Source organism: Callithrix jacchus, chromosome 14 (assembly GCF_049354715.1).
Source record: "Callithrix jacchus isolate 240 chromosome 14, calJac240_pri, whole genome shotgun sequence".
Taxonomy (NCBI): Eukaryota; Metazoa; Chordata; class Mammalia; order Primates; family Cebidae; genus Callithrix; species Callithrix jacchus.
Window position 1 is genome coordinate 26,728,400 of NC_133515.1, and position 24,763 is coordinate 26,753,162.

Sequence of the window (24,763 nt, forward strand, 5' to 3'; positions counted from 1 at the left end):
CTTTGGGAGACTGAGGCAGATGGATCGCTTGAGTTTAAGAGTTAAAGACCAACCTGGGCAACATGGTGAGAACCTGTCTCTACAAAAAATAGAAAAAAAACTAGCCAGCCATGGTGGCATGCACCTATAGTCCCAGCTCCTCCAGAGGCTGAGGTGAGAGAATCACTTGAGCCCAGCAGGTCGAGACTGCAGTGAGTTGTGTTTGCACCACTGCACTTCAGCCTGTATAACAGGTCGAGACCCTGTCCCTACTCAAAAAAAAAAAAACAAAAAAACATAGGGGCCAGTTCATCCCAGGCCTCACAAGCCAACTTTAGAAATATGGGCTTTATCTTAACAATAGTAGGGAACTATTGAAGGCTTTAATCTAGGAAAGAGAATCACCCACTTTGGGTTTAAGAATTTTTTTTTTTTTTTTGAGACAGGATCTTGCTCTGTTGCCAAGGCTGGAGTGCAGTGGTATAATCACAGCTCACTGCAGCCTTGACCTTCCCAAGCTCCGGTGATCCTCCTGCCTCAGCCACCCCAGTAGCTGTGACTACACATATGAATCACCATGCCCAGCTATTTTTTGTGTTTTTTATAGAGACAAGGTTTCACCACATTGCCCAGCCTGGTCTTGAATTCCTGGGTTCAAGTGTTCCACCTGCCTCAGCCTCCCAAAGTATGGGGATTACTGGCATGAGCCACCATGCCTGGCCTTTAAAAAATCATTTTGGCTGAAATTTGGAGGATGGATTGTGAAGGGGACAGAGGTATAAAGACCAGTATAAAGCTGTAACTGTATTGTAAACAGGAAATGATGGTTGTCTGAAGTAAGGAAATGGCAGAGGAGAATGGAGAAAATAAGATAGGTTCAAGAGAAAAACGAGAGGGTAGAAGTGACAGAACTTGGGGATTGGTTAGCTGTATTAGGTGAGGAATGTACAGTTTTTCCCAGGGACAGTGTCTAGTTTAGAGATAGAAGCAATATGTTTAGAACAGAGCCCTAGGGAGGAATTTAAGAGACTGAGAAACAGTGGCAAGAAAAACAAGTGGGAAACCAGGCCAATTGCAGTGTTGGGAGAACTTCACAATATGTAATTGTTTCACTATTAGCTGAAAAGTCACGCAAGTCAAGTAAAAACTGAAAAGAAGTTTCTTACACTTCCTTGAAGTATGTCACAAAGTGGAGGCCCCAGTGAGGCTGAGGTGGGAGAATCACTTGAATCCAAGAGGTGGAGGTTGCAGTGAGCCAAGATTGTGCCATTGCACTCCAGCCTGGGTGACAGAGCAAGACTCCATTTCAAAAAAAAAGACTAATATGTGTGTGTTTTATAGTTTTAATTCTTACATTTAGGTCTCTGATCCATTTGAAATTAATTTTTATATATGGTGTGAAGTTGTCCAACTTTGTTCTTTTACATGTGGATATCTAGTTATCTCAAAACATATTGATACCTTTTAAAGCCCTTGTCTGCTAATTCTAATATCGAAGTCATCTGTGGATCTGTTTCTATTGACCAGTTTTTCTCATAACCATGGATTATATTTTCCTATTCCCTCACATGGGTACAGAACCTTGTGTATGATTCACTGTGGAAACCCCAGGTATTTTACACATTTTTCTTATTTTTTTTATGTTTATAGATTTAGGGGGATAAGTGCAGGTTTGTTACATGGATATATTGCATAGTGGTGAAGTCTGGGCTTTTAGTGTAACCATCACCCAAGTAGCATAAATTGCATCCATTAGGTAGTTTCTCATCCCTCATCCCCTCCTACCCTCCCACCTTTTCAAAGTCTATTATTCCACTCTCTATGTTCATGTGTACACATTATTTAACTCCTATTTATAAGTGAGACCATGCAGTATTTTACTTTCTGTTTCTGAGTTATTCTACTTATAATAATGGACTCCAGTTCCATCTATACTGCTGCAAAGACATGATTTTATTTTTTTATGGTTGAGTAGTATTCCTCACACACATACACACACACACACATATATATTATACACACACACACATATATACATACATATATATATGCACACACACACACACACACACACACACACCTCATTTTCTTCATTCCGTCATCTATTGATAGACCTGTAGGTTGTAGATTTTTCTTTCCTTCTTGTAAAGGGTGTTGAGTGTTGTTCAAGGAGGCAGTTAAATTCAGGCAGATCACCTTGACCCTGTGGCAGCTAGATAAGTTTTGCTTAGGCAGGTGTATTTCAATTTTGCTCTTAGTCATAGAGCTAATCTCTTAGTGTTAGGATGTAATTTTTACTGCTAAGATGTGGTCCTCTAGATGTTTCACTGGAAATTCCAAAATGCTTACCAAACCCCTCTACCTTTGCATGACTTGAACTCCAAACTTTATTTCCCCAACAGTGGATGGAAGCTGAATCTCTGCAGACTCTGAGCTTTTCAACTTTCCAGTTGTTATCTACATTTATATCTATATGTATATATATATTTTTTTGAGATGGAGTCTTGCTCTGTTATCAGGCTAGAGTGCAGTGGCATGATCTGAGCTCACTGCGACCTCTGTCTCCCAGTTTCAAGTGATTCTCCAGCCTCAGCCTCCTGAGTAGCTGAGACTACAGGCATGTGCCACCACGCTAAGCTAATTTTTGTATTTTTAGTTGAGACAGGGTTTCACCATGTTGGCCAGGATGGTCTCAATCTCTTGACCTCGTGATCCATCCGCCTCAGCCTCCCAAAGTGCTGGATTACAGGCATGAGCCACCGCGCCCAGCCATGTATGTATTATACAGACCTCTTTGTTTGAAGTCTTACCTGCTTCTGTGCCTATCAGGAGCCTGCCAAGTTTCTGAAGAGAATTTATATGCAGATTTTTGGGGCTGCCCCTTTATGGCTTCCCTATTTCTGAGATTTTTTCCTCTCCACTTCCGACATCTCTGGCAGTCTCAAACTCCACTCTCCATTTTTTTCACAAATAAGAATGTGGATTTGTGCTCAAGTTCTGTCTGCCCCTGTGATGTGCAGAGTGGGGACTGTCCTCAGTCACACTGACCTATACTAACCCAGTGTGGTTCCTATACACTAAGGCTTGAATCCCTTCTAGTCGTGGTCTGCTTTTTATATTGCTCTCCAGTGCCTTCAAACAGTTGTTTTGAAATATTTTGTTTGGTGTTTATTGTCATTATTAGTAGGAGTCTTAGTTCAATACAAACTACCCCAATCTTGCCAGAAGCCAGGAGTAGACTAAGAAATCTAGACTTCATTCTGCAGGCTAGGGTATTTTAAATGGGGTGATAGTCCAATGAGTTCATACTTTTAGGAGAATAGTACTGGGGTGGCTTGGTATTAGGGTGGGTTGCTGAGGGGAAAGCCAGGAAACAAGGGAAGTAAGAGTAGTTCAAGACAGAAGTGACAAGGCCTTAGTTAGGGAGGAGAGGAAGTAGAAATTGAAAAGGATGGTCACATGGGAGAGACATAGAGGAAGATCAGGATGCTTAGTGACCAGGGAGGATTACCACCACGCCATCCCAGAGAGTCTGGCCCAGTTACACTTCATTCCAAGGTGTGTCTGTGTGGAGGCCTAGAGCATATACCTCCCTGATGTTGGTCCTGAAAAATGACCTGACTGAATTCTGGGTCACTCCTGGTCTGCAGGTCTCCCTGGCTCACTTGAGGGCCATTTGCATTCAGCCTGAGTCAGTTGTGGAACAGCCCAGTTGCTTCCAGCTTCAAGATCTGGAGCTGAACTGGACATAAGCTGGGGAAGGATTGGGAGAAGGCTACAAATGCAGGCTGCGCTGCCTGGACATGACTCCGCATCCGCCGCCAGGGCCTGTTCTTCCTGGTATTGGGCAGCATTTTTCCTGGATCTTTTCACCAGCTGTTTTGCTTTTTGTTTCAACAGGTCAAATGGATGATGTACTGGATTATATTTGCACTTTTCACCACAGCAGAGACATTCACAGACATCTTCCTTTGTTGGTAAGTACTCCAGGAGTTGGGACATTTCAAAGGATGATTTTGCTTAGTGTCGTTGGGGAGGTGGGAAAGGGCTGAACCCCGCCTCAAACCTCACCTCAGGCCAGAGACGCAAGTGCAGGGATGTTAACTGGAGCATTTTCAATAGATTAGTCTATAAAGTTGTTCTTCAAGTGAGTATTTATTGAATGACCTTATAAAGAGCAGTTACTGTTCTAAGCACTGGGGATATAGTCATGGACAGGGCAGATACACTTCCTCAATTAATGGAGTTGGTAAAGAAGCATTCATATGTTAAAAAAGAAAAGGAATGAAAGAAACCATGCACAGAAATGTACAGGAAAAACTGAGTTTCCTTCTCACACAATTCATTCTCATCATAACCACTACTCACAGTTACGTATCCTCTTAAAAAAACTAATATATCGGCCAGGCGCAGTGGCTCACGCCTGTAATCCCAACACTTTGGGAGGCCAAAGCAGGTACATCACCTGAGGTCAGGATTTCGAGACCATCCTGGCCAACATGGCGAAACTGTCTCTACTAAAAAAATTAAAAATAAAAATAAAATAGCCGGGTATGGTGGCATGTACCTGTAGTCCTAGTTACTTGGGAGGCTGAGGTGGGAGAATCACTTGAACCCAAGAGAGAGGTTGCAGTGAGCTGAGATTGTGCTATTGTACTCCAGGCTGGGTGACAGAGCAAGATGCTGTTAAAAAAAAAAAAAGATTAATATGTGTGTGTGTGTGTGTGTATACACACATTTTACACACACACACTTTTTTTTAAAAAAGCAGTATTATAGTATATATAAGAGTTCTCACTTTGCTTATTAAATTTATTTCAGAAATACTTTTATATGAGCATAAATACATTTACCTGTATTTAATGGCCACATAGTATTTCATGGCATAGACGGCGTATAATTTATTTAACTCATCCTCTTTTGATGGATATTTCAGTTGATACCCGTTTTTTCTCTTATAAGTAATGCAGCTATTTCTAGCAATGAAGCAATTAAAAAACAAGCTAGATCTTTGTAATGCTATATTGTGCTTTCTTAGATGAAAGAGGTGTAAATAATATATAGATTTCTGTTTATATTTTAAAAGCCAAGTGTGTGTACACGTGAATGTGAATGTGTATTAAAAGTAGTGTGGAAAATATAGTTAACGAGGGTTATTTCTATGACCTGAGATCATGGAGTTGGTTTTGCATTTGCTGTTGTACAAATGTTTTAACCATGTTCAAGTGTCTCAGAGAAAATAATAAAGATATTTCCACTTTGGAGAAAACACATTTTTACCCAAAAAGGATCAGTGCGAAATTACCCTCTGGAATGTCCTAGGCCAAGGAACAGACCTGAATAGAACTCTCTAAATCCTGTTGAGTCAATGGCCTTAATTATCTTAATATGTACTTTTCCCCCAATATAGCTTTCTTATCCACTGAGACAAATAGATGTTTCAGCCATGTGGCCTCAAGCTGCAGTGAAGGAATGTGGATTTCCTAATTCAATATGCTTGTGCCATTTGTACCCTGCACACAGATAACGCAGCAGACTCTGGACGGAGCTGTCTCCTTGAGTGGAAACAGAGTTCTATGCTGAGCCAAGGTGCCCCAGACCTTGAGGCTGGCACTGGAAGTCAGGCCATTTTGTTTTGTTTTGTTTTGAGGCTGAGTCTCACTCTATCGCCCAGGCTGGAGTGTAGTGGTGTGATCTCAGCTCACTGCAAACTCCGCCTCTTGGGTTCAAGCAATTCTCCTGCCTCAACCTCCTGAGTTTTTGTATGCTCACCACGCCTGGCTAGTTTTTGTATTTTTAGTAGAGACAGTGTTTCATCATGGTGGCCAGGATGGTCTCTCTCTCTTGACCTCGTGATCCAGTCAGGCCATTTGGTACAGCGCCACATTAGGAAGTTTCCTGTCTGATTCACAAAGATGAGAGTAGAGGCCAGCCCAGTCAAGACTGTTTGGTCAATCAAATAGCATGGCCAGCACCTCCTGCCATCCACCCTTTCCTCCTTGGTGAGGCCATCTGTCTGATGGTAGGGGCCTCTTCTGTCCTCCCATGTTAGTCTCACTAGCTCTTTCCTGGGGCTATCAACATTTCGGCCTCACTGCTTCTGGCTGGGTGGAAATCCTATCTAATGATGCCTGTATTCCTCCTGGGTAGCTGGAATATGCCCTTACCCTGTGGCCCTGGAATTTTAGAGTTTCATATCTTGTAAGTGCTCAAGAACTATTTCTGGAATTGATTTCATTTTTATTTTGGGAGGCGTATTAGTTTTCTATTACTGCCATAACAAATTACCACAAATTTAACAGCATAAAACAGTACAAATTTATGATTCCATAGTTTCTATAAGTCAGAAGTACAGGTGGAATTATCCTCTGCTTAGAATCTCGCAATACCAGAATCAAGGTGTGGGCCAGCCTGGGCTCTTATCTGAAGGTTCTGGGGAGGATTCCCCTTCCAGGCCCATTCAGGTTGCTGGCAGAATTCAGTTTCTTATAGTTGTAGGACTGAGATAGCCATTTTCTTGACATATGCCACCACCTTCATCTTCACGCCATCAATTGTATGTCGAGTTCTGCCCCTGCTTTGAATCTCTGTCTGCTTCTGCTACCAGTGAGAGAAGGATCTCTGCTTTGTTTTAAGGGCTCTTGTGATTAGAGTAGGCCCACCCCAATAATCCCATATAATCTGTCTATCTTAAAGTCATCTGTAACCTTCATTACATCTGCAAAGTCCCTTTTGCCATGTAAATCAACATATTCATGGGAGTAACACCAAGGGGAGAAGGACATGACCAAAATTCTGCCTACCACAGGAAGACGTTTGATACGTGGTGTATTTGGAGCAGGTATGCAGGTATGCGTAGAATCCCCCTCTTCCTGACCCACATGGAGGCCTCTTCCACTCCGTCATTTGGTCTTGGGAAGTGAGGGTCCATTGCTCTTCTGCTGGTGGCCCGAGCTCTGCTTCTTCAGGGAAGAGGCTCCTTAGGAACCTTTCTGTCTGCTTTATCCCAGAGCCCGATCACCCTGCTTTCTTTCTCCCAAACTCCAGGTATCATAGATCCTAGTCTTCTTCTGGGAGGATCCTCTCTCTCCTTCCTTCCTCTCACCCTGAGAATAAGCACAGAATGGACCCATTAGGGAATGTAGCAGCTTTGCTTAGCTTCTAAGAACATGGGCACCATCCCCGAAGCTCTGAGCATTCTTTTTTCTTTTTTTCTGAGACAGAGTCTAACTCTGTCACCAGGCACCAGGCTGGAGTGCAGTGGTGGGATCTTGGCTCACTGCAACCTCTGCCTCCCAGGTTCAAGCAATTCTCCTGCCTCAGCCTCCCGAGTAGCTGGAACTACAGGCGCACACCACCACACCTAGCTAATTTTTTGTATTTTTTAGTAGAGATGGGGTTTCACCATGTTGGCCTGGATGATCTCAATCCCTTGACCTCGTGATCCACCCACCTCTGCTTCCCAAAGTGCTGGGATTACAGGCAGGAGCCACCGCACTGGACCTGAGCATTCTTTACTATTAAAAAAGATTAGGGGGAGAGTTTCTGTCCTAAAATATTCCTCTGCCTTCCTAGAAGCACCTTTAACTTCTGTTCTCTTCCAGAATTGGAGCCCCTCATGTGGACCCTCTTTGCCTCACCCTTCACTCACCCCCATTCCCCTCTTCCCACTTCTGCCCTAGGGCAGATCCCCTTCATGGTTAACTTTATAAAACTTTCCATATTGATGAAAACAGCAATTATTTATGGTTCCAGAATAGATAAGATGGTGGCTTGTTTCGCATTTTGTAGAGGTGATTTCATTTAGTTGTGTGTGTGTGTTTTTTAATTATAAAATAATACAGGCTGGGCATGGTGGCTTACACCTGTAATCCCAGCACTTTGGGAGGCCAAGGTGAGTGGATCACTTGAGGCCAGGAGTTCAAGACCAGCCTGGCAAACATGGTGAAACCCCATCTCTACTTAAAAAACACAAAAATTAGCTGGGTGTGGTGGTGCAGCACTTGTCATCCAGCTATTCAGGAGGCCGAGGCTGGAGAATCACTTGAACCCAGGAGGTGGAGGTTGCAGTTAGTTGAGCTCGCACCACTGCACTCCAGCCTGGGCAAGGGAGCGAGACTCCGTCTCAAAAAAATAAAACTAAAAATAAAATAATACATACATAAGGAAAAAGGAAATTGAAACAACACACTGTAAGGTGTCTCTCCTCCCCCAGATCCACAGTCTCCCTCCCTGGAAGTACCCACTGTAAAGGTTACTTGTGTTTGCTTTGCTTCCAGAAATGTTCTATATACATTTATTGCATGTATTTTTGACAGTTTCATGCCATGTCTAACCCTCTTAGAATACATCTAGGGTGTCTGGATGTTATCTGGGGAGAGTGGGGAGATGACAGCTGCCCTGTGTTCCCCAGTGCTTTGCCTATGCCTTGGAAAAGATGGAGGAAATGTGGTGGGTACCCCTGGCCTTTTCAAATACATCTCAGAAGTCTGGGTTCTTCAAGGAGTTCACATTACAAAATGAGCAGGGTCTTTCTCTGCCTTTCAAGGCAGGCTGGAAGAAGACTTGGTGGTGACTGTGTTGGTAGAGCCAAGGGACCCCAAGGCCTCCAGGAAACACAGGGTCTCAGTGGGTCGACCTGGATTATCTTGTGATGCCTGGCAAGGACCTGGTTCTGTATGTGATGATTCCAGAGGTAGCAGGACTGTTCCCCTCCACCCCACCCCCGCACACTTCAGTGACAGAGATTTTATGTGGGGAAGCCCTGGCTTTAAATCCAGAGTCAACATACTTTTTTTTTGTAAAGGGCCAGATAGTAAATGTTTTGAGCTTTCAGGCCATATGATCTTTATTGCAACTACTCAACTCTGCCATTAGCATGAAAGGAACCATAGACAATTAATAAAGCATTGTGCATAGCAGTGTTCTAATAAAACTTTATTTACAAAAACAGATGACAGGCTGGATTTGGCCCATGGGCCATGGGTTATTGGGACCCCTGGATCTATTCTAGCAAGGAACAGAGACCACCTTTGACAAACTCAAGGAAAAGAAAATAAAACAGTGATGCTCTGTTGGTAGATGCTGAAGTAACTCACAGAATAAAAGGAAAAGCTGAAAAATTAAGACTCTGGAAATGGAGGAGCCAGAGTGCCTTAGGAATCCTAGCACTGAAGCGCTGCCAGTTACTCCCCTCAGCACTGTTTATGTGCATGCTGTGAACTTCTCAGTTCCAAATTTCACTCCCCTGTGATCACTTAGTGCTTACTTTGTAGTGCTTACTTAGTACTACTTTGTAGTAAATAATAAGTACTTAGTACTACTTTGTAGTAAGTACTAAGTGGGAAGTACTTAGAAATTAGCTATGATCTAGAGCACTTAGTACAAACAAGGCCACCAGGGCCCTGCATATATGGAGAAAGAGAGAAAGGGGAGAAGTTCCCAGGGAGAGTGGTCCGAAAGGTCTATCTTACCACAGATATTTGTACAGCCTACTATGTGCTCATTCTGTGCAGGCACTGGGTGGCTCAGTCAGGGTCAGCACCTCTCAGGAGGCTTCAGGAGAGAAAAAAAAACCCATGGCATTTCCAGCCCCTGTCAGGTTCAAGTGCTTAAGTATATCTGTCTGTCTCCTTCCATCTAATGCTTTTCTTCTGTCCTGAAATAGGTGGTCCTTGCCTCTTCCTGTCCTCTCTTCTAAGTAGGAGCTTGAAGGGTCACATTCTTTTTTTCTGTGCAGTATATATGTGTGTCCTTCCTCTCTCCCTCCCTCCCACCCTCATTTGTTTCTTTTCTTTTTTGGCTAAGATGGACAACCTTTATGCCTACCCAAGGCCTTTTTGTATGCTAGAGAGGTAACAAGGGTTCCCATTTATGCTCTAAGGGGAGAGGCTTCAGAGTTCAACAGCAGCTCCCAGCTTCTTTTAATATCATTCCCCAAGGGTCATTGACACCCCAGGGATGCTTCTTATGTACCCAACATATGCTATCCCTATAGTCACCAACAACAGACTTCCTTCACTCTCTAAAACTCAAGGCCCACTCAGTCCTGAGGCCATTTGCTCATTTGACTTTGCAAAGGACAGAGAGCCCTCATCCCCCAGAGGATATATAGAGACTTCTATATAGAGGATATATATAGAGACTTGTGAGAGGTCTGTTTTGTACTTATTGAGGTTGAGATGCTACCAGGTAAATAGTAAGAAAAATTCTGAGGGGGATGTTGGTGAGCAATGAAAGGACGTTTGGAAGGAGGCAAAGGCTTTGTCCCCACTGGGACTTTGTCCGTGCTTCCATTGTACCATTGTTGATGGCTCACCTTCTTGTCTTAGCTCTTTGACTGGATGAAAAATTCCTAAGGGTGAGGATATGTCTCACCTGGCTCTACTTTCCCGGTACTGCACAGCACATAACTTTCCCCTTATAGCTTTTCTTTTCTTTCTTTCTTTCTTTTTTTTTAACCTCTCCCCGCTCCCCCGCGCCCTTTTTTTTTTAATTTGAGAAGGAGTTTCACTCTTGTTGCCCAGGCTGGAGTACAGTGGCGCAATCTCAGTTCACAGCAACCTCTGCCTCCCAGGTTCAAGTATTCTCCTTCCTCAGCCTCCCGAGTAGCTGGGATTACAGCCATGCACCATCACACCCAGTTAACTTTGCATTTTTTTTTTAAGAGATAGGATTTCACCATGTTCGCCATATGGTCTCGATCTCCTGACCTCATGATCCACCTGCCTCAGCCTCCCAAAGTGCTGGGATTACAGGCGTGAGCCACCACACCCAGCCTTAATTTTGTATTTTTAGTAGAGACAGGGTTTCTCCATGTTGGTCAGGCTGGTCTTGAACTCCCGACCTCAGGTGATTCACCTGCCTCAGCCTCCCAAAGTGCTGGGATTACAGGTGTGAGCCACCATGCCTGGGCCCCTTATAGCTTTTCAGTGCAAATTTTCCTCAACAAATCAGTAAAACAATGACTTAGTCAATAAGCCAGTGGGTTTCTTTGAGTGGACAAGTATGGCAGGAATAATGCTTGAGGAAAGAAATGGAAAGAAAACATAGTGATTGCTAACAATAGGAGGCAGTCTTGAGATTTTGGTTTTGCTACCAAGAAAAGACTCAAAAGGAGCCTACTTTTAGCCAAAGTCCTGGAAAGGTCAGGAATTAGCAGGCTGCAATGGCTCCTTTTGTTCTTCTCTGGATACTTATGCCACCTTTCTGCCAGAGTAACAAACTCATTTTATTGTGGTTCTTCCATAACCAGCTGATTTCCCTTGCCCCAGATACTTTCCAAGAAGGCTCCATCACCCAGGTTGAACAGGGAAATGCAGAGTAGCTCTCTCTCATATCAATCCCAGGTAGAGCTACTTGGGAGGACAGGACCCAAAGGGCAGTCCTGGAAGCTACCCCAAACAAAATCTGTTACCCTAATTTGTCACTGGAGATGCCAGAGATTGTCATGCAAAAAGGTCTTCAGAGTCTGCATCAGCCTCTATGGGACATAACAGAAAGAACCCAAAGAACAAGGAGGGTCTGTAGCAGGCTGGGCAGAAAATAAAGAGGGCCGAGGCAGTCCAGAAGGACCACCCCAGATCTGATATGCAAACTCATCCCACAATCCCCAACCTCATAGCCAGGGGCGGCTTTGCCACTGGTGTGCAACATGAGGGCATGGCTATGAAGAATCCAGTTCTTCTCATGTTTGCACAGAGGTGCACCCTCGATCTATAAAGTGCATACACAAATTTCACTTCTGGGCATTTACACTAAAGATACATTTGCATTGTATGTAAAGAAGCATACACAAAGAGGTTCTCTTGCAGCTCTGCTGAAGTAGCCAAAGATCATAACCATCATAAATATCCATTCATGGGGGCCTGAGCAAGTGCTCATATTCTTGTATGTGGTCATAAAGATGGGTGAGATAGGCCAATCGCAGTGGCTCGCACCTGTAATCCCAGCACTCTGGGAGGCCAAAATAGATGGATCACCTGGAGTCAGTAGTTCAAGACCAATCTGGCCAACATGGTGAAACCCTGTCTCTACTAAAAATATAAAAATACAAAAATTAGCTGGGCATTGTGGTACATGCCTGTAATCCCAGCTACTCAGGAGGCTGAGGCAGGAGAATCACTTGAACCCGGATGATGGAGATTGCAGTGGGTGGAGATTGCAGTGAGCCGAGACCGCGCCATTGCACTGCAGCCTGGTCAGCAGAGTGAAACTCTGTCTAAAAAAAAAATGAATGAGATAGTTCTCCCTGTACTGGTATGAGATAGTTCCCAAGGCATATTGTTGATTGTGTGTATATGCTGGGGGAAGCAAGTATAGCAGGAGGTATATAATGCTTCTGTGTGTTGGGGGCAATTCAAGGAGTCATATATAGCTACATGATGTATGTCTGGCCCTAGTCTACCTCTGGAAGGATATGCAAGTAACTGATAATGTTTTTGCTTTTAGAAAAGGGACTACTTTGGGAGGCCGAGGTGGGTGGATCATGAGGTCAAGAGATAGAGACCATCCTGGTCAACATGGTGAAACCCCGTCTCTACTAAAGATACAAAAAATTAGCTGGGCATGGTGGCGCGTGCCTGTAATCCCAGCTACTCAGGAGGCTGAGGCAGGAGAATTGCCTGAACCCAGGAGGCAGAGGTTGCGGTGAGCCAAGATCGCACCATTGCACTCCAGCCTGGGTAACAAGAGCGAAACTCCGTCTCAAAAACAAACAAACAAACAAACAAAAACAAAAAGGAAAGGGACTAGGGGTCAGGTATGGGAAGGAAGCTCTTTACTGTATTTTTTTTTAGACTTAAAAATTTTTTTAAACTATGCGTGCATGCCTATTTTTTTTAAAATATATAACTTTTATGTAATAAATAAAAGAGCCTCGGTGCGACAGATTATTTGTGTCTTGTGTTGATGTCCGAGCTTGCTGGATTCAATTGCTTTCCCCTCGGGGGCCGGTGAATACTTGTTTTCAAAACAAAAGTTCCTTCGTTATTAATCACCAGAGTGTTCAAATGTGGGAGAATCACACCTCTGTTCTTCAGCCTCTCTCTTTTCTGGCTGTGAAACATTAAAACAGTCCTGCCACGAAAGTGCCCACTAATTGCTGAGGGAATATTCAAGAAGCACCCACCAGAGGCAGAAGGTTGGGGAGGGCAGGAGACCTTGGTGAGGAAAGGAGGCTGCTGACTGGGGGATGAGGTGTCTGTGTGTGAGTTCAGAGCTCTGGAGAAGGTTGGGGAGGGCAGGAGACCTTGGTGAGGAAAGGAGGCTGCTGACGGGGGGATGAGGTGTCTGTGTGTGAGTTCAGAGCTCTGGAGAAGGTTGGGGAGGGCAGGAGACCTTGGTGAGGAAAGGAGGCTGCTGACGGGGGGATGAGGTGTCTGTGTGTGAGTTCAGAGCTCTGGAATGACTGGCTTTTTTGATTTTCCGATCACTTATCTGGGGAGGATGCCTGGAAAGGACTTACTTTTCTGATCCCTGAAACTAGCACAGGTGACTGTTTCATCTCATAGCATCAGTTTTTAAGGATACCTGGGATTTGTTTTAAGCGAGTGTGGGTAAGACACAGACATAGAAATAATTGTCATGAAGGGAGCGGTTTGTTTGCTCACAGATTCCTAGAAACAGGAGGCACAGCACACCATGCAGAGCCATGTTGGGGGCCACCGAGGGTCCTCAGGAACAGAGAGAGGAATTGGGGATGAGGGCCTTTATCATGTTCCACACTAAAGGAAGGAAAGGGCAAAGCAGGGTGGGCAGGCTTGGGCTCGGCTGGTTTGAATAATCTCACTGGGCTCTGGGGTATAGGGGCTGTCACTGGTTGTCTAGCCCTGACTCTGGGGTGATTGGGGCAAGCAGAAGGTGGCCTGGAGTGTGAGAGTCCATTAGAGGCAGTGGCCAGAATCTGGGCCCGTGAATTCGTTGGTTTGCATATGAAAGATGTGTTGCAGGTAAGTTCTTTACTATCTCTAGCACTTGGCTCACCTTGGGAGAGGCAGTTTCTCCAGAGTCAGCAAGGCCCCAAGGTACATCAGAATACAGACAATAAAAAATAAACCATGGCCAGGTGCCTTGGCTCATGCCTATAATACCAGCACTTTGGGAGGCCGAGGGAGGTAGATCAAGGACTTCCTGGCTAACACAGTGAAACCCTGCCTCTACTAAAACAATACAAAAAAATTAGCCAGGTGTGGTGGCATGCACCTGTAATCCCAGCTACTTGGGGGGCTGAGGCAGGAGAATCACTTGAACTCGGGAGGTGGAGGTTGCACTGAGCCAAGATTATGCCACTGCACTTCAGCCTGGGAAAGAGAGAGAGACTCTGTCTCAACAAATAAAATAAAATAAAATAAACCATAAATACATTGTTAATACACCTCTGGACTGCAAAATATGGTTGCTCAGGTTGTTCACAGCACAAGATACCTGGCCAAGCAGGTGAATGGGGCTGAAATCCAGACCAAGCTCTGTGGTTCATGTGGCCACAGAGGGGCTTCCAGTTGAAGAGGCCAGTTTTCTTCTAATACATTCAAAGGCACCATGTGGGCTAGCACTATGGCACTTGTCTCAGACTGCTGTTCTATATTATTTGTGATTATTTTATAAATCTCTGTTTCCCTGACTGGACCCTTAGTTCCAAGGATGCCAGAATCTTATCTGTGTTTCCCACTGGACTGGAAGCTCCCACAGGACAGGGATCAGGTCTTCTTCGTTCACTATTGCTTCCCTGGTACTTGGTACAAGCAGGCACGTACAGGGACTGGGTGCCTGCCAGGGGACAAATAAATAAACAGGCTCGAGGGTATGCAGGACTGCAAACTCCAGAATTATGTGTTTTCTGCACCCTGGACTCTTCTATTTTTTGGCACTGAGATCTGTTTGCCTGCCACTGAGTAGGGTGAGTAGCATTCTCCTTCCTGCCTAGAGCTGGGCTCCTCTCGCTGCCTCTATTTGGGCCAAGAAGACAGCCAAGAAGGAGAGGCTTTCATTCTCAGTCTAGGGATTTTTTTGTCAGCTCCTCCCTGCTATAATTTCCCATGCTGTTTGTGCCTTCTTGGACTGAGTGAAGAGTGAGTGACTGGGTGTACAGCACAGAAGAGATCCTCTGAGCCTGTAGACTGGGGCTAGAGCCCCAGCTCCCATCTAAATGAGCACAGCTCAGCAGGAAGCTACAGCCTGTGCCAGGCAGGACCATGAGGTGATTGCGGAAGAGAACGTGCATTCCTGGTTTGCTTTGACAACAAAGGAAAACACGAACTGGTTTTCAAAGAGAAGCTTGGGGTTGTGCTGTGTGTATGCATGTGTGTGCCCTTGCCTTCATGGATGGAGGACAGAGGAATCTGGGAATCTTACAGCCACATGCAAGTGGGAGAGGTGTCCTTGCTGCCCACTGGGTCTCATCCTTCAAAAGGGCAGTGTTGCTGAGAACCTAACAGAACTTGTGTTTTCATCTCTCTCTCCAGGTTTCCATTCTATTATGAACTAAAAATAGCATTTGTAGCCTGGCTGCTGTCTCCCTACACAAAAGGCTCCAGCCTCCTATACAGGAAGTTTGTACATCCCACGCTATCTTCAAAAGAGAAGGTAATATATGCTGCCGTGCCTTTCATTCTTTCTAGCAAGTGAAAAGTAATAAATAAAAAGGGCAGATGATCTTATTGCAGGAGGCTTCCCATTTGGCTCTCATTTACCTCCAACAAGTTGTTCCTCCTAACATTATTTTTTTAAGTGTATTTCTGGGATGTGTTTAGAAATAATGGTGAAGTTCTCTAAAAGATGCTATTTGTCATTATTTACTGGAAAATATTTCCATAAATTGAAACAAAAGAAAGAAAAAATTCACTCACAATTTAACCATGCAAATGGAATTTCCTTCCTTTTGTCATGCTTAGCCCCTGTCCTTTTAGAGATATGATTTTTACATAGGCTATTTTAAATCTTACCTGGAAGCCAGGTGTGGTGGTGCATGCCTACAGTCCTAGCTACTCAGGAGGCTGAGGTGGGAGAATCACTTGAGCCTAGAAGTTCAAAGCCAGCCTGGGCAACCTAAAGAATCCCCATCTCTTAAAAAAAGAAAGATTAAAATTTTATGTCGATTTTTAAAATGACTTTTAAAACTCAACATAGATAAAATATTTGTATCCTGAGATCTTAAATGTGTTTGCACACAAATCCATTTCTAAATGGGTAATCCCCATGAATATCCCTTTCATGGGTATTCTTTGTAATGCCCATGATGAGGTTCCCTGATAGATATTTAGATTGCCTCTTACGTTTTCCTGATATAGACAGTTTTGCAGTGAGCACTTCCATTCCTGGAGTTTAGTTGCTTCCTTTGATTATTTTAGAATTAATTCCCAACAGCAGGATTATTGAGTCAAACAATTCCAACATTGTATCATTCATTAACTATATTATTTGCTAAAGTGATTGTGTAGCAGAGTTTCTTGACATAAAATAGGAGCACCATAGGTGGCTTGATTGATTAATGTCTATTGTTTCTGAAAGTTGAATTCTTTGGACTAGAAAGGGGAAGGCGGGGAGGGTGAGGGTGGGGCGGAGCTGGGGAAGGAGACCCTGGGGAGAAATGCCAAATGTGGGTGAAGGGGAGAAAGGAAGCAAAACACACTGCCATGTGTGTACCTATGCAACTGTCTTGCATGTTCTGCACATGTACCCCAAAACCTAAAATGCAATAAAAAATTAAAAAAAAAAAAAAAAAAAAGAAAGGGGAAGGCTTTGGGAAACATGTCAATTGGACGAGCAGGCTACTGTAGAAGTTTCTGAAAATCGCTTTAGGAACTTGGACCACTCCTGTCTCCGAAAGGTGGATTATGAGGAACAGATCCCTGTCTTGAACTGGTTATCAAATCTCTACTCTTCCTACTTCCTTTCCCCAAATGCTGGGCTTCCCCTGAAGCTGCCAATGTAACTTCCATTGAAATTAAGGTGACTGACTCAAGAGCTGCCAAGAATCACTTCCAAAGGGGTTGGGGGTGGGGACAGGGGGATCACAATTAGAGGGCTTGTGGCTGTGACTTCCTGGGGAAGCCTTCCACAGGGCATCCAGCAGGAGGTTGCTGACCCACTTGCACACCTCAAAGCAAAGGAAATCCACTAAGGCGTGGAACTTGACTGAGGCCAAATGTCATTGTCTTACTGAACTCTGAAATGAGCAACTGTGATGACAAACGGCCATTTTCTTAAAACAATGACAAACGCCTCCAAACCAAAAAAGAATAAACTAAAGTTAATCCAAATTTGAACGAAACCAATACTGTATTTGGCTTTGGTCCCTGAAGACCTCAGTCCTGTTTTGTCTCACCTTTACCTTGTTGCATGACACTGGATGACTTCTAATTTCTGCTTTTATTTGAGTAGCTATAAAACAATCTCCCTTATCCAGCAATACCCATTTATTTCGGCTTCATAATCCCTCCCATCAATATACAAATGGGGTAATATTTGATTGTAGAATTAAATAACTATAGAATGACATAATTTTAGAACTGTAAGGGCCCAACTCTGTCAAGATAAGGAAGATGACATGCTTATCATTTATTGAAACCAGCCATTATGTTAGATGTTTTACTGGAATTAACCTCATTTAGTCCTCACCATGGCTCCATGAGTTGGGTATTATCATTATCCTCATTTTTCAGAAGACTAAAACTGTATGTAGAGAGGCTAAGTACTTACCAAGGTCTGACAGTCTGTTGGAGGCAGGTCTGAGGCTAGAAGCTTGGTTCTGGGCATTCTCTCCACCCTGAGTGCTTTCAGTGTCTGGTAAATGGCTGTGTATAGAATGGCAGGCAGGCCTGTCCACATCGAGAATGCCCTAGAAACAGTCCCAGGGCTTTGCTGGATCCATAAGTTGCAGTGTTTAAGAGTCCCCTTTTCTACTCTTCTGTCCCGCTGCTCTCTCCCCTCTGCACACACACCCTCAAAGTGCCTGCAGCTTTTCAGACCCAGCAAGAGTAGGGATTGGGGAAGCTGCCAAGGGCAGTGCTCAGAGAAAGGGAAAGAGAACAGGGATATATTTGAACCTTCCAACTCAGTGTGCCTCTGTTTTTCCTTTGATAGGAAATTGATGATTGTCTGGTCCAAGCAAAAGACCGAAGTTATGACGCCCTTGTGCACTTCGGGAAGCGAGGCTTGAACGTGGCCGCCACAGCGGCTGTGATGGCAGCTTCCAAGGTACTGTGCTGGAAGTACCACAACTGCACGAGCATCTCAGTCCCTCTAGTTTGCCCTGCTCATAACCTGTGCAACCACAAAGAACAGGCTAAGGACCAGTCAGTGGTGTTTTATCTTTTGAGGGGTCCTTTTGAAAATCTGATGGAAAAAATGTTGAATCTTGCCCCCCAAATTCTCACCGCCCCCAACGCACATACAACATGTGTGCACGTGCACGCGCATGTGCGCGCGCGCACACACACACACACACACACACACACTTGCAATATTAAGAGGTTCCCAGAGCCCCTGAAGCTTATCTGTGGGTCCCAGGTTCAGAATTTCTAACTTATTCAACCCTGCTGGAAATGAGAAAAAAATAAAATTTCTAACTAACTTGGCACCTAGGGCTGGGAGAAACAGAAGAGGGGAGGGGAGAGAGGAAGAGAGCGCTTCTCTGCAGTTTCCTAGGGTGTACTGGGAGAGTCACCTAAATGCAGTGGACAGGTGGAAAGACTACCTGAGCACGTGGTGGGGGGGACTCACTCACACTCATGTGGCCCAGCAGATCCAGGGGAAGGAACCCAGGTCCCAGAATAAGTTGTCTGGGGTCCAGACATGGAGGACAGTCAAGTCATAATAACTGAAGCAGAGGAGGCTTGAAATAAACACCCATCTGTGGGATGTATAGGTGTGAGCATTACTTCTTTCTCTATTCTCTCCAACCCTTTTCAAAACTGTGTTTCTTCCTAACATCTTCACACATCACCCTCTTATTGTTGTCAATTCCTTATTATTTACTTAGACCCAAAAAGTTAACTTGGTCAGATATTTCCTATCATGTGAAATCAGCAGATCATCCTAGTGTTCCCCAGTGACAAGCCCCTCCCCAACAACCAAATGTGGAGCAGCGTCCTACGTTCAGCTGGCGGTGGAGGGAAGGCAGTTATGCTGATGTTTGGAAAGACACAATGATTGGAGGTAAATTGTATTAACAGGGAAGTTAGTCCCTTGTGGTGATGCAAGGGTTTTAGGCAAGGAGGCGGTGGCGCTGTAAAGGGTCTTCAAGAAGATGATTAGTACAGATCTTGGTGCTCTATGGGCTTTGCCAGATGGCAGATGGAGGATGCTGAAAGCTAGTTTCAAGGGACCAAGCTGGATTTTCCTCACCCTGAACCAAAGATGAGCGCATTAGGATCATTTCTGGAAGTGACTCAGCACTATGGGCTGGGTGGTTGCTTGAAAAGTACGTTTCAGGAAGCCAAGGAATGCTGCAGACAAAGCCTGGGCAAGAGGGAAGGGGAACGAAAAATGAATGATTACTGCTTCAGACAAGACCAGACAAGACTCTGTCTATAACACAGAACTGTAGCAAGGCATCCCACTACTCCACATGGCAGATCTCGGGGTCCAGGGTTGGTGGGGGTGGGGCGGGGGTTCCTGCCCCCTTTACTATAATACCTACTGGCAAAATGAGGGATCCCCGTGAGTATCTCTGGAAGGGAAATTCTGCTTTGGTTTCCCAAGATCAATCAAGATTTATGAACAGCAATAAATTCCAAGAACCTACCATTTGAGATGCAACCATTTTATGCTTTAATCTTTAAGCTGAAACAAAAGAGAACTCAGAATTGCTAAATTCTGAATTTATCTGGCCAACCTGGCAATGTAAAGCTACAGAAACCTTGTCTCAGCCTCTCTCTACCCCATCTGTTCTGCCTCTGAAGCCTAAGGAAAACAGGCTGCTGCTCTTTCCTCCATTCGTTCATGGAGTATAAACATGCTGTATTTGTCAGGGTGGTTCAGTGTGGGTCACCTGGCGGCTCAGCTGTAGAGCTGTGTGTAGATTTCATTCTGACACACATTCAGAATGTGTGTAGATTTCATTCTGACAGTAACTTCCTCAGGCTGTCCTTTTCCTGTCCTGCCTCAAGATGGAGAGCCTCCAGAGTCTTCCTGTCATCCTGGCCAGTCACTGCCTGTCCCCTGACCACCCAGGAAGCCCGTGAGCCCAAGTCTTCTCCAGCCAGGCACTTTATAGCAGCTAAAACCTAAAAGAAGTGCCAGACAGTTTGAAAGTTGCCTCAGGAAATAACTACTCATTAGTTCTTTCCAGCTGGACTAATGTAGTGAGGGACATCTGCTTTCTGTTGAATTTGGTTTCAGATGAGAAAATTTTCTGCCTTGTGGGGCTTTGCTTTTTCTCTCTAAATATAAATATCGGGAGAGAGAAAACACATCTTCTCTTCTAAAAATAATGCCCTCTATTTTTGAAACAGATGTGTACTTAAAAAAAAGAAGAAGAGAAAGAAGTAAGGTTCAAAAATTCAATCTGGCTGAGGTGTACATCAGTGGTTTCCATAGCAACAGAGCATCACTTCGGGCCTTGGTCAAAGGATGATGACTCACCAGTGGGTCCAAATCTGGCTTGCATGCCCAAGCCACCTGGAGAACTTTGCTTTTTATTTTTTTAATAGATTCTCAGATGTGCTGAATCAGAATCTCAGGCAGTGGGCCCATGAATCACTATTTTTAACAAGTTCCCCAGATGATTTTTAAATAGCCAGCTCTGTACAAATCACTGCCTGAGGCCCCATACAGAACCATAGGGAGCACAGGTGATCAGGGTTAAAGCAAACTTCTGTAACATTCCTGGAATGCAGATTCACCTCCTTAGAAGCCTTAACCTTGAGAATGAAGAAAGCGGTGGCATGTGCGGGGGGCGGGGGGAGGGTGATGTTTATTTCTCCAAAACTTACTGCCAAGTGAGAAATACCATGATAGGACTACAAATACTCCCACTCATTTATTTATTTATTTATTTAGACAGTCTCGCTCTGTTACCCAGACTGGAGTGCACTGGTGTGATCTCGAATCACTGCAACCTTCGCCTCCTGGGTTCAAGCAATTCTTCTGCCTCAGCCTCCCAAGTAGCTGGGATTACAGGCGCCCACCAACACGCCTGGCAAATTTTTGTATTTTTAGTAGAGATGAGGTTTTGCCATGTTGGCCAGGCTAGTCTCGAACTCCTGATCTCAGGTTATCCACCCACCTTGGCCTCCCAAAGTGCTGGGATTACAGGTGTCCCACCTCTTTTGTAGTGCTCCCAAAGGCCTAGCACAGTGCTTTGCACCTGCCTGAGCCCTTATCAACCTTATTGACTAACCCATGGAAATAAGTAGAGCAACTGCTTGCAAAAAAAGGACACTCTGCCAAGTCACCCATGGCTGAGGTGACTATATAATTTATTGTTCAAACCAGGACACATTTGAGAATGTAAAGCATGCTTATAATCATTACTCTGAAACAACAGGTCTAAACTAGGCCTATTCGGCCAGACATGGCAGCTCACACCTGTAATCCCAGCACTTTGGGAGGCCAAGGTGGGAGGATTGCTTAAGCTCAGGAGTGAGAGACCAGCCTGGGTAACATAGTGAGACCCTGTCTCTACAAAAAATTAAAAATTAGCCAGGCATGGTGGCATGTGCCTATAGTCCCAGCTACCTGGGAGGCAGAGGCAAAGAGGATCATCTCTTGAGTCCAGGTGGAGACTACAGTGAGCTATGATCATGCCACTGCACTCTAACCTAGGTGACAGAGCAAGACTTTGTTTCAAATAAATAAATAAATAAACTGGGTCTGTCCCAAGGAAACCAGGATTTATGATCACATGACTCCTGGCTTCATTTTAAATCTCTTGGACCCGCTGTCTTCTCCCACAAAACACTCCCAACTTACAAATCAGTTCTCACTGTCAGTATCTACTGCATTTAGTGAAAGCGATGCAACAGAGAGTGTTACATGTTGAGAAGACCCTCCCTTAGGATCATTCCTGAAAGAGACTCAGCACACTGGGCTGGAATTACAGGCTAGGAAACAGATTAGTTCTGACAGATTAAATGGAGGCTAGGATAAAATGATGGGATGAAGGAATAATTCCTCCTTCCATCTTCTTGTTTACATCCTTTAGTGATTCCCTAGGAGGAAACTACAGAGCTTAAATGAAGAATGAAAAATCTTTTGACTACACTTTTAGTTAATCCTTTCAAAAATAATGTTGAGCTCTGTGTCCTTTCTCTAATAAAATTAATGTTCGCAGGAGTGTTTTTTGTATCATCATGAAGTGTGGAAAAAATCTGTAAACCACATTATTATATAAATAGAAGTCCTGGCCAGGCGCAGAGGCTCATTCCTGTAATCCCAGCACTCTGGGAGGTCAAGGCAGGCAGATATCACTTGAAGCCAGGAGTTCAAGACTAGCTTGGCCAACATGATGAAACCCTGTCTCTACTAAAAATACAAAAATTAGCTGGTGTGGTGGCACATGCCTGTAATCCCAGCTACTTGGAAGACTGAGACAGGAGAATCACTTGAACCCAGGAGGCAGAGGTTGCAATGAGACACTGCACTCCAGCCTGGGCAACAAAGTGAGTGAGACTCCATCAAAAAAAAAAAAAAAAAAAGGAAATTCTTTGGGCGGGCGGGATGGCTCACACCTGTAATCCCAGCATTTGGGAGGCCGAGGCGGGCAGATCACAAGGTCAGGAATTCAAGACCAGACCGGTCAACATGGTGAAACCCTGTCTCTACTAAAAAATTCAAAAATTACCTGGGCATGGTGGCTCGTGCCTGTAATCCCAGCTACTTGGGAGGCTGAGGTAAGAGAATTGCTTGAACTGGGACCCAGGAGGCAGAGGTTGCAGTGAGCCAAGATTGTGCCACTGCACTTCAGCCTGGGCTACAGACTGAGACTCCATCTCAAAAAAAAAAAAAAAAGGAAGCTATTATTATTATTATTATTTTTTTACCTAAGGTCTTTGTATGCTGCTTAGGCTGACCTAAGTTTGGTTTAAGTGATCCTTCCACCTTAGCTTTCCAAGTAGCAGGGACTACAGGTGTGCACCACCATGCCCAGCTTATTAATGTTAATATTACTGTCTTGTCTTAGAACTGGAAGAGCTAAAAAAAAAATCAGGCATGATTAATTTCTTCAGGGGAAGTTAACCCCATCCCACCCTCAATTTTTTACAAGGCTAACCCCTATCCCCAGGAAGTGCTGATGCATCAGTGAAAACTGCTTCCTGAGGACACACTTCTCATGTACCTTCTGTTTCAGCATTCCTAGTCTCTGCTGGCTCTGATCCTACACGGTGCCTGTTTCCTATCCTGTAATTCCACCCATAGAGAAAATTGAACCGCAGGTCTTTTTAAGACTAGAACTGAAAAATCTCTCTTTAAAAAAAATGCCCTAGAAATTTATTTGTTAAGCAAAACATATTCTCATACAAAAAAGCAACCATAGTGATATGAACCACTGAACAAAAGTTCTAAAACTATGGGGTCTCCAGGTTACCTTCCTTCCCTTGCTGTTTGAACCACATACTAGATTTCTTCCATCTGCTGAATTCTCAGAGCTGATAAACCAACATTACTTTTTTTCTTGTCTCATAACTTGAAAAATTATGTTGTTTTAGTTCACCTGGAGATTTGTCTCTAGAACATTTCCAGTAGTACCAATGCTATTACTAGAGTCCACCTATTGAAGAGAGCTGCTCTAAGTAAAACAGCGTTCTATGAATCAGGAATTCTTCTCTTGCAGGTTGTTTTCCGAGTTGTGTTTGTGTGTATATGGTTCCATCTTCCCCATCCCCAAATTTAGTATTGTTAGTTTCTTGAGATGAGGAGCCCTGGCTTCTTTTCCTTTGTTTCTTGCTTAAAAAATAAAAACAGACCAATGTTTAGTTGTTTAGTGCTTTGCACTGATAGCTATTCATTAAACCCTGTTGACTGATTTGAAGTATATACCTTTTTGATTCCTCCAAGCCTGCCCTGTCTAATATGATAGCCACTTGCCACATGTAGCTATTTAAATTTATATTAATTAATATTGAGTATACCTAAAATTGAATTCCTCAGTCGTACTAGCCCCGTTTTTTTTTCTTCTTCTTCTTTTTTTTAAGACGGACTCTTGCTCTGTCGCCCAGGCTGGAGTGCACTGGCACAATCTCAACTCACTGTAACCTCTGCCTCCTGGGTTCAAGCAATTCTCCCTGCCTCGGCCTCCCAAGTAGCTGGGATTACAGGTGTGCATCACCACACCTGGCTAATTTTTGTATTTTTTAGTAGAGACAGGGTTTTGCCATGTTGGCCAGGCTAGCCTTGAACTCCTGACCTCAGGTGATCTGCTGGTCTCAGCCTCCCAAAGTGCTGGGATTTCAGGCGTGAGCCACTGTGCCCAGCTGTACTAGCCCCATTTCAAGTTCTTATTTGCCAGTGTGGCTGGCAGCTGGCATAGTGATAGCACATTTCCATCTTTGGACAGAAAGTTCTTTTGGACAGCACTGCCCCAAGCCCTCTGTTAATCCTCCAGTGTTCTTTTTTGCCTTATTTTCACCCCTTTGCCCACAGTTGCTCTGGCTTCAGCAGGACACCCACACCTCCTTAGCTGCTCAGCTCCTTGGGGCCTCTCTAGGGTTCACTAGGAAAATAGAGAACTGGAAAGTCAGCCTATAGCAGCACCCATGCTGTAGCTCTTATGTCTTCTTTTCTGGGCCTGCTTTCACACCGTGACCTCTGTTTTCCTGACTTACCCTCTAAAACTCAGGCACCT

General features: G+C 44.3%; 1 protein-coding gene across 6 annotated transcripts in view; it reads left to right on the top strand.

Moving 5' to 3' along the window:
* The window catches only part of REEP1 (receptor accessory protein 1), a 118,201-nt gene that overhangs the window by 63,759 nt on the left and 29,679 nt on the right, over nucleotides 1-24,763 (top strand). For all 6 annotated transcript variants that reach the window (XM_035273402.3, XM_035273399.3, XM_078348957.1 and 3 more), the window contains exons 3-5: nucleotides 3,880-3,956; nucleotides 15,441-15,561; nucleotides 18,061-18,174. In XM_035273402.3, the coding sequence (XP_035129293.1) occupies nucleotides 3,880-3,956; nucleotides 15,441-15,561; nucleotides 18,061-18,174 (312 nt within the window). The remainder of the gene's footprint in view (nucleotides 1-3,879; nucleotides 3,957-15,440; nucleotides 15,562-18,060; nucleotides 18,175-24,763) is intronic.